This window comes from Ranitomeya variabilis, chromosome 2, assembly GCF_051348905.1.
Source record: "Ranitomeya variabilis isolate aRanVar5 chromosome 2, aRanVar5.hap1, whole genome shotgun sequence".
NCBI classification, from domain to species: Eukaryota; Metazoa; Chordata; class Amphibia; order Anura; family Dendrobatidae; genus Ranitomeya; species Ranitomeya variabilis.
This window is the reverse complement of record NC_135233.1, coordinates 994,730,523-994,748,888: the sequence shown is the minus strand read 5'-3', so window position 1 is coordinate 994,748,888 and position 18,366 is coordinate 994,730,523. Positions and strand designations below refer to the sequence as shown.

General features: G+C 45.6%; 1 protein-coding gene across 2 annotated transcripts in view; it reads left to right on the top strand.

Annotated features, from left to right (window-relative positions):
• LOC143808441 (glypican-5-like) overlaps nucleotides 1–18,366 on the top strand; it is a 413,770-nt gene that overhangs the window by 133,603 nt on the left and 261,801 nt on the right. For both annotated transcript variants that reach the window (XM_077291113.1, XM_077291114.1), the window contains one exon: nucleotides 7,683–7,808. In XM_077291113.1, coding sequence (XP_077147228.1) covers nucleotides 7,683–7,808 — 126 coding nt within the window. The remainder of the gene's footprint in view (nucleotides 1–7,682; nucleotides 7,809–18,366) is intronic.

Genomic DNA, 18,366 nt, shown 5'->3' with positions numbered 1-18,366 from the left:
AAAGTCACTAGTTCTCCTTGCTCAGGAGATGTTTTGGGTTAACAATGTCATTACATCTTGTTTAACATGTCTTTCACACTGCTTTTGGGTGACCTTATGTCACTCCTGGTACAAAAATGTAAGCAGTTCTTCTTTGTTTGATGGCTTGTGACTATCCATCATTCTCTTGATTACATTCCAGAGGTTTTCAATGGGGTTCAGGTCTGGAGATTGGGCTGGCCATGACAGGGTTTAGATGTGGTGGTCTCTTAATTTTTGCCAGAGCTGTATATGTACAAGCATTTGGGGGCCACATTTTTTATGGTGAAAAAACCTTTAATTGTCCACATTCCAGTATGATTTCTTATAGATGAGTGAATGTTTTGTCATGATTTAAGCCGTCCATATGGGCATGGTACTCATAGGAAGCTGGATAACATGATGCCTTGATAACTGGGATTCAAGGTCTTATTACAAGATATCCATGTTTTTATTATATACTAGATGGCAGCCCGATTCTAAAGAATCGGGAGTCTAGAATCCATATATACTTTATTTATTCAAATGTAAGAATAATACAATTAATAAATAATAGTAAGAAAGAACAAAAAATGGCTGCACTCACCAGCTCTTGACAATTCTTGACAGTACGGCACATTTCTGATTGGTCGCTCGCGGCAGGCGGCAACCAATCAGAAAAGTGCCGCGCACCACGAAGGCATATATCTTTGTCCACCCTGAGCGGGTGTAGGACGCTGGTGACGTCACTTATCTCCGGACATTATCTCCGGACAAAGCCACGGAAGTTGGCACAAATTGCCGGAAGTAGTATTCTAGGCAATTATATATTAGATTTTAATGTTATCAGTGTTTACCTTTGAACGTTTATATTGTATTGTCCTGTCACCAGCCATGTGTACGATTATCGGCCGAAAGCCTCTCTGGAACCAATAATCACCCCATGTAAAGGTATCTTTATAAGTTAAAGATTCAGAATACTATGACTTTTATCATATCCTGAACAGTCAAGTTTTTTATGAACCGTTAAGGTTTTCTGGTTGAAGTAAAAAAAACTCTGAGTGTTTACAGTTTGAAACCATAAAATGTTGAAAAATTATGTCATTCTTGAGTATATCACTCAATGGTGCTCATAAACGTGTCAAATTTGATCTATAATATACTTTAATATACGTTACTTTAATCTTTAATATACTTAAGAACAGGGCCCCAGACATCACACAGGGGGTCTGAAACACCGCACAGTGGTCCAAAATATCGCTGTGCTCTGCCTGGGGCCCCATATGCTGCCTGGGGCCCCTGTGCTCTGCCTGGGGCCCCATATGCTGCCTGGGGCCCCTGTGCTCTGCCTGGGGCCACTGTGCTCTGCCTGGGGCCCCATATGCTGCCTGGGGCCCCTGTGCTCTGCCTGGGGCCCCATATGCTGCCTGGGGCCCCTGTGCTCTGCCTGGGGCCCCATAGGCTGCCTGGGGCCCCTGTGCTCTACCTGGGACCACTGTGCTCTGCCTGGGGCCCCATGTGCTCTGCCTGGGGCCCCTGTGCTCTGCCTGGGGCCCCATGTTCTGCCTGGGGCCACTGTGCTCTGCCTGGGGCCCCATAGGCTGCCTGGGGCCCCTGTGCTCTGCCTGGGACCACTGTGCTCTGCCTGGGGCCCCATATGCTGCCTGGGGCCCCTGTGCTCTGCCTGGGGCCCCTGTGCTCTGCCTGGGGCCCCATGTTCTGCCTGGGGCCCCTGTGCTCTGCCTGGGGCCACTGTGCTCTGCCTGGGGCCCCATGTTCTGCCTGGGGCCACTGTGCTCTGCCTGGGGCCCCATAAGTTGCCTGGGGCCCCTGTGCTCTGCCTGGGACCACTGTGCTCTGCCTGGGGCCCCATATGCTGCCTGGGGCCCCTGTGCTCTGCCTGGGGCCACTGTGCTCTGCCTGGGGCCCCATATGCTGCCTGGGGCCACTGTGCTCTGCCTGGGGCCCCATATGCTGCCTGGGGCCCCTGTGCTCTGCCTGGGGCCCCATATGCTGCCTATTTTAATAATAATATTATTTAATAATATAATATGTGATCGCTCACTGCTTCACCTGATGAAGCAGTGAGCGAAACGGCGTTGGAGTGGTGTGTGCAGGGCAGTGGTACTCCTAACTGGTCAGTATTCATAATATATTTTGGCACATTTGGCAGCGCTTTTACTGGGTAATATATAATTATTTGTTTTTTGTTTTTGGCTCACAACTTTTGTGGACACACTGGTTGTTTTGTATGCAATTTATTTTTTATTGCACTATTGCACTTTATTATGAATTGATTTATTTTGCTGCACACAATAGGTGTGTGTGTGTATATATGGATATACACACATATTATTCACAAATTTATTTGACTGATTTTTATCACATATTATATTATTAAATTATTATTTGCTGCATTATATATATTTTTATGTTTATTATACTGATCAGTTTGGACTTGCCCTGTCTTGCACATACGGGATTTTTATATATATATTATTTTATATATATATTTTTTTATCTATCCCTAAGTAAACCTCGATTGGAGGAGATACATATTATCTATAGTTGTATGTTTTATATTCTTAATAAATAAATATCTGTTGTAGATTATACAATTTTAGTAATAATAAAAATTTCCATACGTTTTGGTGATGTTTTTTGTGATTGCAATTTATTTTTAATAAAAAAATATATTTTATTTAATATAATCTGGTCTGATGGAATTTTTTAAGGGTTCATTTCTATAGTGTTTTTCCTCAGTTTATAAAAATTATTATCTCTGGTGTTTCTTTCTATATAGGTTGTTGTTCTTTTATGTGCTAGTCTGCAAGGAAATCTGCTGCAAGATCCTGTAGGTACTTGTGGATTTGCTGTGGAAAATATTCTTAGCAGATTTGAATGTTACCCCTACAATTCTACTCACTTTTCCTTCACTGACTCTCTGGTGCTGCTCCAGCTTTTGTTGATCGGCTGCAGCAGTGATGCCATAGACTACAGTGCACATGTCCAGTATGACCAATCACTGAGCTCAGCAGCTAATGCAGAGTCACTGAGCATAGTGATTGGCTGCAGAGGTGATGTGCACTGTAGCTGTGGCGTCAGTGAGGCAGCCAATACACAGAGACCGAAGCAGCGGTGGAGAGTGAGCGCTGAACCTGGGGAAAGTGAGTACCTGCTGTGTTTGTTATTACACAGCTCTGGAAAAAATTAAGAGACCACTGCAAAATGTTCAGTTTGTCTGATTTTTCTCTTTATAGATATATTTTTGAGTAAAATGTAAATTGTTCTTTTAATCTATAAAATTCTGACATCTCCGAATTTCCAAGCAATAAATTTAGTATTTTTCTTCTGACAAAGAAAAATGGTCAAAATTAAAAAACAAACAAACAGTGCTTTCAGACCTCAAATAATGCAAAGAAAACAAGTTTATAATCATTTAGAAAAAACAATACTAATGTTTTAACTCAGGAAGAGTTCAGAAATCAATATTTTGTGGAATAACCATGATTTTTAATCACAGCTTTCATGCGTCTTGGCATGCTTTCCACCAGTCTTTTCATTCAATCTGGAAGTTTCGTGGTTGATATCCGCGCTGCTGTAATGATAGATGTCCAAACATATTGAAGATAAAAATGATGGTTTATTCTTTCTCAACGCATTTCAAAGTCACTAGTTCTCCTTGCTCAGGAGATGTTTTGGGTTAACAATGTCATTACATCTTGTTTAACATGTCTTTCACACTGCTTTTGGGTGACCTTATGTCACTCCTGGTACAAAAATGTAAGCAGTTCTTCTTTGTTTGATGGCTTGTGACTATCCATCATCCTCTTGATTACATTCCAGAGGTTTTCAATGGGGTTCAGGTCTGGAGATTGGGCTGGCCATGACAGGGTTTCGATGTGGTGGTCTCTTAATTTTTGCCAGAGCTGTATATGTACAAGCATTTGGGGGCCACATTTTTTATGGTGAAAAAACCTTTAATTGTCCACATTCCAGTATGATTTCTTATAGATGAGTGAATGTTTTGTCATGATTTAAGCCGTCCATATGGGCATGGTACTCATAGGAAGCTGGATAACATGATGCCTTGATAACTGGGATTCAAGGTCTTATTACAAGATATCCATGTTTTTATTATATATAATGTGTTCACTCTACCCGTATATTGAATTCTCCAGGCACCTAATAGCGCTGTCACTTTGGTTCCCAGAGTTATTGAGTACGCTGGGTGTATCACAGTGGTGGACGGCTTATATCTGCTCACCACTAACCAATGTTTCGGTGCCTTAAATCAGGGCATTTAAGCCCTGGCCTCAGACTGTTTTTGAGATGCCCCCCAAAAAATGTCTACTTTTGTTGGGACTTCACATAAAAATGGTCTCTTTGTGGTGTAAAAAAATTGCAACAAATTTGTGCAAAAATGTGCACTTATTTTTAAATCAGAAAGTTACAGGCGCTGGTTGTATGGCAGATGGAGCACTTGCAGCGCAGGACTTGAAAGCGTTGGCCTAGTGCTGCCCTCTGCTGGAATAACTAATAACAACTGTTATTTGCAGACTAGCACAATTTACAGTGGGATTGTTTTGCTGACATCTCCTGAACTGATGGCAAGTAAACGTACACCAAGAAAAAAAAGACATGGAATTATTGGAAATACAGGCTCCATAGACATGTTACTAATGTGCAAACCATGAAGATTTGATGCATATTATTAAATATTAAACGTGCTACCATGGCCTGCAGCGATTCCAGGCTCGTCTATAGAGATCAGTGGATTCATCCACGGAGGATCGAGTGCAAGTTGAATTTCTTAAGTTCACAATTTCATGTGAATTCAAACATTTTGAGACTCTGTTTACTATAAAAAAAAAACTTGTCTGCACCATCTCCCACACTGCTGAAGCATCAGAGAGCTAATGTCATTTTGCATTGTCACATGGGCCTCTCCATAATACTCTGCAGCTACAGTATGACATCTAGTGGATCATACCTTGTACAGTGGTGGTCAGTGGGCCACAGTTTGTATGGCACAGTAATTTTTCATCTCCAGAGTCACTGGTCTCCTGTAGAGTGTAAGCTCTTATGGTCAGCGGGGTCCTCTCTCTCCTATAGAGTATAAGCTCTTATGGTTAGCGGGGTCCTCTCCTATAGAGTGTAAGCTCTTATGGTCAGCGGGGTCCTCTCTCTCCTATAGAGTGTAAGCTCTTATGGTCAGCGTAGTCCTCTCTCTCCTATAGAGTGCAAGCTCTTATGGTCAGCTTGGTCCTGTCTCCTATAGAATGTAAGCTCTTATGGTCAGCGGGGTCCTCTCTCTCCTATAGAGTGTAAGCTCTTATGGTCAGCGGGGTCCTCTCTCTCCTATATAGTGTAAGCTCTTATGGTCAGCGGGGTCCTCTCTCTCCTATAGAGTGTAAGCTATTATGGTCAGTGGGGTCCTCGCTCTCCTATAGAATGTAAGCTCTTATGGTCAGCGTAGTCCTCTCTCTCCTATAGAGTGTAAGCTCTTATGGTCAGCAGGGTCCTCGCTCTCTTTCTCTCTCCTTTAGAGTGTAAGCTGTTAAGGTCAGCAGCGTCCTCTCTGTTATGTAGAGCTTAAGCTCTTATGGTCAGCGGGGTTCTCTCTTTCCTCCACATGTTTTTCCTAGTAAATCCAGTATTGATATTTGCGCAAATTTATTTACTGCAAATCTCATTTATTGAGAAAATTGTGTAAGTCAGCGAATTTGAATCTCAAAAGATCCGCTTATCTTTACTTGCCTCCCATATATGAAATCTTGAATTTATGTTATTAGTTGGCAATTGCAAGGGGAGCTGCCAGCAGCGGATCTTGACGATTTGCCCAAGTGCATTCTGCGTGGCAGAACTTCTCGCAAACAACCACTAATAACCTTACTGATAGAAGCCAAGATGTCTGAGTGTGGAGATTTCTGCATGTGCTACTAATAGCTGATACTGGATAAATTTGTTTCCATTTTTCATCATTTGCACATTATTAACATGTCTATCGATCCGGTGATTTCGATTGTTGCATAATTTTTACTTCTTGGTGTTGAGGAGTGTATATTTCAGCAACTGTAAACTTCTATGGCCTTCTACCACATGACAAGTAAAGGGATGATGTTAATGACACTATAAATGTACCTTTGATAGTTTTTCAGGTTGAAGGTATAAGTCCGTCGAGTACAGCCTGTTACCTAACATGTTTGCTACAGTTCTAAGGAATATTTTCCTGCTGTAGATAGAACAACAATTAAACAATTTGTGTACTTGACTGTATTATACACATGTATGATCCCTGAGTTGTATGCAGCTGTAATGTGAGACCCAAAATGTAAGGAGCCATAATGTTCCATATGGTCCCAATTTAATACACAGTTACATAGATATTTTGGACCTGATTTATTATTGTATTTGCAGCTGTTTTTTGTCACATTTTTCGAGCTTTGCGCTTTTTTTTTTTTGCTTGCACCATATTTATCTTTCCATTTATGCTTTTTATTTTATGTCTGCTTTTTATGTGTCCAAATTTATTCCAGTGTGTCCCAGTGTGCTTTTTTATAAACGGCAGATATTTTTGGTGTGATGTTTGTATCATTTATAGAAATGCGTGACTTTTTGTTCTAAAAAATCCTGAAAAAGTTATACACAAAAAACTATTTCTATAAAATATAAAGACTATATAGAAAACTATAAAGGCTATTTTTGACTTTGTGAAAACAAATTCATGTTTACATTATTTTGAAGAATTTGTCGCAAAAGATGTTAGCTAATACTACAAGACAAAAAATAAATTACTCAAATTTGACCTGTCATTTGCACAATAAAATATTTAGTAAAAGTCCCTAGCTCACATGATTCTGCCATTTTTTATGTTTTGCCCTGCCTCACTACTTTACAGTGATATTCATATTTATTTCCTTTGGTGGGCAGTATGTGAAATCTCTGCTTGTAGTACAACTGGGTGTTTCTTCATAGTCTTCTCTGGGTGCGTGTGCTTTCATCCCTACCTCCTAAATTGCTATATCATCTGCCAAGCTGTGATTGTCAGCACCTGCGAAGAAGGGGCAAAAGTGCAAACCCCCAAAAAAGACTCTGTAGAAAAGGCCAGTTGCACTACAAGAAGAGATTTCACATACTGGGCGCCAAAAGCAATACATGTAGATAACTCTGTAATGGGGGACGCAGCTTAAAACGGAAAAATCAGCAGAATCAGAGGAAGTAGGGGATTTTGAAAAGGTGGTATACTACATTTTTTAGCAAATGACTCGTCTTCTTTAAGAAATAAACACAAATGATTAATCAAAGACTTTGTATATCACATTAAGTGCTCCATCTGGTCTATTATCGCTGCATTATGGTACAGATTGGAGGTAAATAGTACAGAAAATAGGTTTACTGTGTGTCTGTGTGCTTGAAACCTTAGAGTTTTCTTAACTCATTTTCTTTTTCTGACCGCTGTTCCCTTTATCATTTTTTTTCTGCTTTCACATTTATTTACTTTCTCAGATCCAATGTCAGCAAAAATAGAACATGACAAAATGCAAAGTGTGCAAAATAGAAAAAATGACACTGCTGAGTAGACGATCATGATGCTGGCACATTACAGATCTGCCGCATGCGTTGTGTCCTTCTGACCTTATGTGCATTGACTTATGGCTTTGATCAGTCTTTTTTTGTTTCAGTGAATTTATCAAATACATGAAGCCTTCGAGGACATTTTATTCCACATTGGCAGAGCGATTGTGTGATGGGGACCAGGCAGTAAGAGATGGTTCCACGTGCTGGAATGGAGAAGATGTGGTGGAAAGGTAAGGCACCAAAAGAATTGGCAGGACATTGGTCTAGTGGTGATGTCATTAGTCTGTGGCCGTCAGACCACAGCCCTGCAAGCCTCCTCCTACCTGACAACATCCCGGAGCCTCTTTTTACTTGTAGGCCTCACGTGATATCATGGTTGTGGCATGACACATACATGAAGTCGCACCAGGCTACCAATCAGAATAGGTTCCGGTGATACCAGAAGTTAGGAGGAAGTTCACCATGCTCCGCTACAGTGGCCAAGAGCTAACCACACATGTGGATGAGAAAAACAGATGTCTGAATATAGCTTTAGTATGAGTGAGAAAAAAGACTTTGTAAATAACTGAATGCTGCTCTTTCCAGTCAAGGGAGTGGTGCTGCAGGAGGACTAGTGACAGTCTTCTTGCCGTAAGCCCACTCAACTCTAATTGACATCCCACGTGGTTTGCACTCTGCTGCACCACCCTCTTGACTGGAATGAGCAGCAGGCAGCAAGAAATGGGGTTTGTTCTCGGTTTTGACTTCTTTATTGAACTCAGTGGGGAAATTTGGAAGACATGTACAAATGACCTACCATATACCGTTAGGTCCATATATATTTGGACAGAGACAACATTTTTCTCATTTTGGTTATAGACATTACCACAATGAATTTTAAACAAAACAATTCAGATGCAGTTGAAGTTCAGACTTTCAGCTTTCATTTGAGGGTATCCACATTAAAATTGGATGAAGGGTTTAGGAGTTTCAGCTCCTTAACATGTGCCACCCTGTTTTTAAAGGGACCAAAAGTAATTGGACAGATTCAATAATTTTAAATAAAATGTTCATTTCTAGTACTTGGTTGAAAACCCTTTGTTGGCAATGACTGCCTGAAGTCTTGAACTCATGGACATCACCAGACGCTGTGTTTCCTCCTTTTTGGTGCTCTGCCAGGCCTTCACTGCGGTGGTTTTCAGTTGCTGTTTGTTTGTGGGCTTTTCTGTCTGAAGTTTAGTCTTTAACAAGTGAAATGCATGCTCAATTGGGTTGAGATCAGGTGACTGACTTGGCCATTCAAGAATATTCCACTTCTTTGCTTTAATAGACTCCTGGGTTGCTTTGGCTTCATGTTTTGGGTCATTGTCCATCTGTAGTATGAAACGACGACCAATCAGTTTAGCTGCATTTGGCTGGATCTGAGCACACAGTATGGCTCTGAATACCTCAGAATTCATTTGGCTGCTTCTGTCCTGTGTCACATCATCAATTAACACTAGTGACCCAGTGCCACTGGCAGCCATGCATGGCCAAGCCATCACACTGCCTCCGCCGTGTTTTACAGATGATGTGGTATGCTTTGGATCATGAGCTGTACCAAGCCTTCGCCATACTTTTCTCTTTCCATCATTCTGGTAGAGGTTGGTCTTGGTTTCATCTGTCCAAAGAATGTTCTTCCTGAACTGTGCGGCTTTTTTAGATGTTTTTTAGTCCAGTCTAGCCTTTTTATTCTTGACACTTATGAGTGGCTTGCACCGTGCAGTGAACACTCTGTATTTACTTTCATGCAGTCTTCTCTTTATGGTAGATTTGGATACTGATACGCCGACCTCCTGGAGAGTGTTGGTCACTTGGTTGGCTGTTGTGAAGGGGTTTCTCTTCACCATGGAGATTATTCTGCGATCACCCACCACTGTTGTCTTCCGTGGGCGCCCAGGTCTTTTTGCATTGATGAGATCACCAGTGCTTTCTTTCCTTCTCAGGATGTACCAAACTGTAGATTTTGCCACTCCTAATATTGTAGCAATTTCTCGGATGGGTTTTTTCTCTGTTTTCACAGCTTAAGAATGGCTTGTTTCACCTTCATGGAGAGCACTTTTGACCGCATGTTTACTTCATAGGAAAACCTTCCAAATGCAAGCACCACACCTCAAATCAACTCCAGGCCTTTTATCTGCTTAGTTGAGAATGACATAATGAAGGGATTGCCCACACCTGTCCATAAAATAGCCTTGGAGTCAATTGTCCAATTACTTTTGGTCCCTTTAAAAAACAGGGTGGCACAGGTTAAGGAACTGAAACTCCTAAACCCTTCATCCAATTTTAATGTGGATACCCTCAAATGAAAGATGAAAGTCTGAACTTCAACTGCATCTGAATTGTTTTGTTTAAAATTAAATTGTGGTAATGTCTATAACCAAAATGAGAAAAATGTTGTCTCTGTCCAAATATGTATGGACCTAACTGTAAATTCTATGGGTTAAAGTTTTTCCTTCTGGAGAAAACCAGGATTGCATAGCAAGACTTATAGGCCATGCAAACGTCTCACCTAGCCAACCGGTTTTCCTGATTTGCACACATGAGGGGCAAAAACTGCAAAAAATGTGTCAGCAAATGGAGTTTCTGGTTTGGTTTCCTATTCTAAGACATGGGTTGATTTTGAGTTTTAGCATTGGTATTAGTGTTGAATGAACATGCTCGGATAAGGTGTTATCGAATATTATGTTCGACAGCCGCAACACATGCAGGGATTTCCTGTTTGTTAGGTAATCCCTGCATGTATTGAGACTGTCGAACAGCAGCGAAGACATGCAGCCGAGGGGACTCGAACATAGTATTCGACTACACCAAAGACACTCAACCAGTGGCGTAACTACAAAGTTATGGGCCCCGGTGCGAACTTCCAAATGGGGCCCCCCCCCCCGCCATAAAATTCAATGTAACCCCCATAGAATACAATGCAGCCCCCCTCATAGTATAATGCAGCCCCTCCATACAGGGGCAGTGAGAAGGACACGAGCAAATGGTGACTAGGGGGCAGGGGAGAGGGCACAAGTGGGCAAGGAAGACAGGCACAAGGGGACACATGGGGGCTAGGAGGCAGGGGAGAAGGTTACAAGGGGACTAGTGGGCAAGGGAGACTGACACAAGGGGACAATGGAGACTGACACAAGGGGCACATGGGGACAAGTGGGCAAGGGAGACTGACACAAAGGGCACATGGGGACTAGTGGACAAGGGAGACTGGCACACGGGGACAAGGGACAAGCACAAGGGGACAAGGGAGACAGGCACAAGGGGACACACAGGGACTAGTGGGCAAGAGACTGACACAAGGGATACAAGCACAAGGGGACACACAGGGACAAGTGGGAAAGGGAGACTGACACACAGGGACTAGTGGGCGAAGGAGACTGACACAAGCACAAAGGGACAAAGGAGACTGACACAAGCACAAGGGGACATAGGAGACAGGCACATGGGGACACACAGGGACTAATGGGCAAGGGAGACTGGCACATGGGGACACAAGCATAAGGGAGACAGGCTCAAGGGGACACACGGCCCCCTGACCTGCCAGAGCCGCTTGCAGCTGTGACCGTGGTAGTTACGCCGCTGCCTCACACACACACATACTACAGATATCACACACACACTACAGATATCACACACACACACACACACACACACATCATACTACAGATATCACACACACACACACACACACATCAGTTATCACACACACACTACAGATATCACACATACACACATACTACAGATATCACACACACACTACAGATATCACACACACACACACACACACACACACACATCATATTACAGATATCACACACATACTACAGTTATCACACACACACTACAGATATCAAACACACACTACAGATATCACACACACACACACACAGACATACTACAGATATCACACACATACTACAGTTATCACACACACACTACAGATATCACACACACACACATACTACAGATATCACACACACACACACACACACACACACACACACACACACACACACACACACCAGAGATACCAGCTCATATACACAACTCACAATCTCCTCTCTGGTACAGGGGTGGCTGATGTAAACCGGCTGCAGCTCCTCAGCTTCTCCTGACTAAAGCGGCTCTGTCCCGCACCTCCCCCCTGCTCTCGCCTTCTGTCCCGGGGTTATTTTGGCTTTCTCTTAAATACGATCTCATTCAGAGGTACATGAGATGTATGAGGGGGAAAAAACAGATTGAGAAGCTGTCTCATCGTGATGACTGGAGCTGCTTCCTGTCTCTCACGTGCCCCGGCTGCCCCCTTCCCCTAGATACGCCTCGGACTGTTGCTGTGCAGGAGGAATCCCCTGCACTGCAATATGGTGTTGGGTGCCAGCACAGCCCGCACAGTGGTCTATCCAGCACAGCCCGCACAGTGGTCTATCCAGCATAGCCCGCACAGTGGTCTATCCAGCACAGCCCGCACAGTGGTCTATCCAGCACAGCCCGCACAGTGGTCTATCCAGCACAGCCCGCACAGTGGTCTATACAGCACAGCCCGCATCTCTCGCCCCCCCCGAGAATGCCCCCACAGTCCAGTAAAAAACAAAAAAACACTCTCCTTACCTTTCCTCTTGCCAGCGTTGCTTCCTGCTCCGATCTCAGGCTCGGCTGCAGTCTGCCCGGGACACAGCAGGTGCGCGATGATATGACGTCATCGCGCACCTGCAGTGTCAGAGGCAGAGCGGGGAATGATGGGAGAGGGAGCGTCTGTAGACGCTCTCTCCTCCGTCATTGCATTTAACTGTACCGGCGTCATAGACGCCGGTATAGTTGAATGCGACGGCGGGGGGGGGGGGTGAGTCGGTGGCGGGGGGAGGCGGATCGAGCAGCCCATGACTGGCACCGGCTCTTCTGGCATTTGCCAGAAGTGCCCGATGGCCAGTCCGGCCCTGCTCTGACCTGCCGGCCCCGGGCCCCTGACCTGCCGGGTCCGGTCGCAGTGGCGACCGCTGCAACCGCGGTAGTTACGCCCCTGTCCATACTGTACAATGGCCACACATAGTGCTCTATACTGTACAATGGCCACACATGATGCTCCATACTGTACAATTGGCCACACATGATATTGCCTACAGTATAATGGCCACACATAGTTACTCCTACACACGCGGCTGAGCTCCGTACACATTGCACATGCGGCTCCCCTCCGTACACCTCGTACACACCCGGCTCCGCTCCGTACACCTTGCACACACGGCTCCGCTCTGTATACCTCGTACACACATGGCTCCGCTCCGCACACCTTGCACACACGGCTCCGCTCCGTATACCTCGTACACACATGGCTCCGCTCCGTACACCTTGCACCGTACTCCGTGTACGGAGCGGAGCCGTGTGTATGAGGTATACGGAGCGGAGCCGTGTGTGCAAGGTGTACGGAGCGGAGCCGTGTGTGTACGAGGTGTACGGAGAGTAGCCGTGTGTGTACGAGGTGTACGGAGCGTAGCCGTGTGTGTACGAGGTGTACGGAGCGTAGCCGTGTGTGTACGAGGTGTACGGATCGGAGCCATGTGTGTACGAGGTATACGGAGCGGAGCCGTGTGTGCAAGGTGTACGGAGCGGAGCCGGGTGTGTACGAGGTGTACGGAGGGGAGCCGCATGTGCAATGTGTACGGAGCTCAGCCGCGTGTGTAGGAGTAACTATGTGTGGCCATTATACTGTAGGCAATATCATGTGTGGCCAATTGTACAGTATGGAGCATCATGTGTGGCCATTGTACAGTATAGAGCACTATGTGTGGCCATTGTACAGTATGGACAGGGGCGTAACTACCGCGGTTGCAGCGGTCGCCACTGCGACCGGGCCCGGCTGGTCAGGGGCCCGGGGCCGGCAGGTCAGAGCAGGGCCGGACTGGCCATCGGGCACTTCTGGCAAATGCCAGAAGAGCCGGTGCCAGTCATGGGCTGCTCGATCCGCCTCCCCCCGCCACCAACTCACCCCCCCCCGCCGTCGCATTCAACTATACCGGCGTCTATGATCTCCGTACACCTCGTACACACACGGCTCCGCTCCGTACACCTTGCACACACGGCTCCGCTCCGTATACCTCGTACACACATGGCTCCGCTCCGTACACCTCGTACACACACTGCTCCGCTCCGTACACCTCGTACACACACGGCTCAGCTCCGTACACCTCGTACACACACGGCTCCGCTCCGTACACCTTGCACACATGGCTCCGCTCCGTATACCTCGTACACACATGGCTCCGCTCCGTACACCTCGTACACACGGCTCCGCTCCGTACACCTCGTACACACATGGCTCCGCTCCGTACACCTCGTACACACACGGCTCCGCTCCGTACACCTTGCACACACGGCTCCGCTCCGTATACCTCGTACACACACGGCTCCGCTCCGTACACCTCATACACACCCGGCTCCGCCTTGTACACCTCATACACACACTGCTCCGCTCTGTACACCTCATACACCCACGGCTCCGCTCCGTACACCTCATACACACACTGCTCCGCTCTGTACACCTCATACACACACTGCTCCGCTCTGTACACCTCATACACACACGGCTCCGCTCCGTACACCTCATACACACACGGCTCCGCTCTGTACACCTCATACACACCCGGCTCCGCTCTGTACACCTCATACACCCACGGCTCCGCTCCGTACACCTCATACACACACTGCTCCGCTCTGTACACCTCATACACACACTGCTCCGCTCTGTACACCTCATACACACACGGCTCCGCTCCGTACACCTCATACACACACGGCTCCGCTCTGTACACCTCATACACACCCGGCTCCGCCTTGTACACCTCATACACACACGGCTCCGCTCCGTACACCTCATACACACACAGCTCCGCTCCGTACACCTCATACACACACGGCTCCGCTCCGTACACCTCATACACACACGGCTCCGCTCTGTACACCTCATACACACACAGCTCCGCTCTGCACACCTCATACACACACGGCTCCGCTCTGTACACCTCATACACACACAGCTCCGCTCCGTACACCTCATACACACACAGCTCCGCTCTGTACACCTCATACACACACTGCTCTGCTACATCCACACAAACCCCTCCTGACCTCACACAAAAGCTTACCCTCCTCCAGCATGATGACAACCAGCACTGCACTACTGTCCTGCACTACACGGAAGCCCTTGATCATGTGACTCCGACTCCTCCCCTCCTGTGACCTCATCCTAGGTCCTGTGCGCACAGAGCAGCTGCAGCCATAGTTGTGGTGTGCGGCTCTCTGCGGTGGAGGGACTCTGCTGCCGTGACAAGTGCAGTCCCACCCGTGATCGCGCATGCACTGAGAGAGTGCACGCGCACCAGGGCCTGTAAAGAAGGTTTATAAAGGGCCGGCGGCCCATTTTGTAGCTCAGAGTTCTTAGGGGCCCCTAAGTACTGCGGGCCCCGTCGCAATTGCGACCCCTGCGACCGCGGTAGTTACGCCCCTGCACTCAACATACCGTATATCTCAACACTAATTGCTACCTCTAATAGGAACTATAGTTCCTTTCCTCTCTGATCGAGCTATTTACAACATAAACTAACAAACTGCAGATTTAAGATCTACACCAGAGGTTGAATTTCACGCTGACTCCATCCAGATTTTTTCCACAGGGTGTAAATAAGATTTGGTAAAATTTCCTGCACTTTACTTGCTACTGTAATTCACTACATGTTTTCTGCCCTGAAAATCTGAATGGAAAGAAAATCTGCAGCATGGGAATACGTCGAGCTCCATGTACGGGAGTCTCAATACCAATTATACTCAGATGATTTTTTATATGCTCACTTGACCCCAGCCTTAAGCTACGGTCACACTATCAGTATTTGGTCAGTATTTTACTTCAGTATTTGTATGTGAAAACCAGGTGAGGAACAATCAGAGGAAAAGTATAATAGAAACACGTCACCACTTCTTGTATTTATAACCCACTTCTGGTTTTGGCCTACAAATACTGAGGTAAAATACTGACCAAATACTGATTTTTAGGCCGGAGTCACTCACACCACCGTATGGCATGCGCTGCGAGAGCATTGGACGCTATGACCCTCGCCTCCTGCTCTGCAGTGACCGTGAGCCGAATGTCAGTGCTCTGTGCTCTGATCCTCTCGCATGACAGGATCGGAGAACAGCTGTGGAGGAGACGGAGAAAGTAATTTCTCCATCTCCTCTGTAGCCAGCATCCGTAGCATTGCACTCAGGTGATACCTGAGTGCAGTGCGATGTTTCACTCACACTTATAGACTTATATGGGTGCGAGGGAGCTGAGTCTCGCAGCCAAACTATTGTTCTCTCATACCGAATTGGCATGAGAAAATAATCGCAGATGTGAGCTGCCCCATAGTATTAATATTGGGCTGAGTGCTTTGTGATGTTTTATCGCATAGCACTTGGCTGTGTTATACGCCAGTGTGACTCCGGATTTATACTGAGTGTTTGGCCGGCGTCACACTGGCGAGTTTTACGGACGTAAGAGCGCAGAAACTACGTCCGTAAAACTCGCATAACATACGGCACAATTATTCTCAATGGGGCTGCTCCTATCGGCCGTATATTACGGATCCGTAATATACGGCGTTCTACAGCCGTACAAAATCGCAGCATGCTGCGTTTGTCAGCGTATTGCGCAAATAATACGCCAATGAAAGTCTATGGGGGCGAGAAAAATACGGATTCCACATGGACCTGCAGTGTGACTTGCGAGAAATACGCAGCGGTGTTAGTGAAAAGTCGGTAATTCAATTGCCGGCTTTTTCCTTCTCCTTCACAAACCCGACAGGATATGAGACATGATTACATACAGTAAACCATCTCATATCCCCATTTTTTTTGCATATTCCACACTACTAATGTTAGTAGTGTGTATGTGCAAAATTTGTGCACTGTAGCTGCTAAAATAAAGGGTTAAATGGCGGAAAAAATTGGCGTGGGCTCCCGTGCAATTTTCTCCGCCAGAATGGTAAAGCCAGTGACTGAGGGCAGATATTAATAGCCAGGAGAGGGTCCATGGTTATTGGCCCCCCCGTGGCTAAAAACATCTGCCCCCAGCCACCCCAGAAAAGGCACATCTGGAAGATGCGCCTATTCTGGCACTTGGCCACTCTCTTCCCACTCCCTGTAGCCGTGGGATATGGGGTAATGAAGGGTTAATGCCACCTTGCTATTGTAAGGTGACATTAAGCCAGATTAATAATGGAGAGGCGTCAATTATGACACCTATCCATTATTAATCCAATTGTAGGAAAGGGTTAAAAAACACACACACACATGATTAAAAAGGATTTTAATGAAATAAACACAGCGGTTGTTGTAATAATTTATTGTTCTCGCAATCCATTTGCAAACCCTCGCTTGGCAAAATAATAAACGCACAATATACATACCTTCTGATGTCAGATCACGTCCCACGATGTAATCCATCTGAAGGGGTTAACTAATATTACAGGCAGGAGCCCTGCAAATGCAGCGGTGCTCGTGTCTGTAATCCCCCGGCGAATGAATGAAATGTAGGTCATTGACCTACATTTCCTTCAGTCGCGGTGAGGCGCCCCCTGGTGGATGTCCTCATATGACCTGGAGCGTGGGAAAAAGTTCCCAGGCTGCAGTTCATGAGAACATCCACCAGAGGGCGCATCACCGCGACTGAATGTAAGTATAGATCCTGCTTTCCTTTCAGCACTCGGGGATTACAGGCACGAGCGAGTGGTTTATCGCAGCTCGTGCCTGTAATATTAGTTAACCCCTTCAGATGGATTACTTCGTGGGACGTGATCTGACATCAGAAGGTATGTATCTTGTGCGTTAATTATTTTGCCAAGCGAGGGCCTGGAAATGGATTGCGAGAACAATAAATTATTACAACAACCGCTGTGTTTATTTCATTAAAATCCTTTTTAATAATGTGTGTGTGTGTGTTTTTTAACCCTTTCCAACAATTGGATTAATAATGGATAGGTGACATAATTGACGCCTCTCCATTATTAATCTGGCTTAATGTCACCTTACAATAGCAAGGTGGCATTAACCCTTCATTACCCCATAGCCCACCGCTACAGGGAGTGGGAAGAGAGTGGCCAAGTGCCAGAATAGGCGCATCTTCCAGATGTGCCTTTTCTGGGGTGGCTGGGGGCAGATGTTTTTAGCCACGGGGGGGCCAATAACCATGGACCCTCTCCTGGCTATTAATATCTGCCCTCAGTCACTGGCTTTACCACTCTGGCGGAGAAAATTGCGCGGGAGCCCACGCCAATTTTTTCCGCCATTTAACCCTTTATTTCAGCAGTTACAGCGCTGAAATTTTGCACATACACACTACTAACATTAGTAGTGTGGAATATGCAAAAAAAAAAGGGGATATGAGATGGTTTACTGTATGTAAACCATGTCTCATATCCTGTCGGGTTTGTGCAGGAGAAATGAAAAGCCGGCAATTGAATTACCGGCTGTTCACAGATATCGCGCTGAATGAAATCTAAATACAGAATATATATATATGTGTCTCAATGACATATATATATATATATATATATATATATATATATATAAATATATATATATACTGTATATATGTTTTAATGAACATTTGAGCACATAAATCCATTAGATGTCGGTTTTGCAAGCCTGCGCGAAAATCTCGCAGTACGGATGCCATACGGATTACATACGGAGGATGCCATGCGCAAAATACGCTGACACACCCTGACTACGGATCACTAT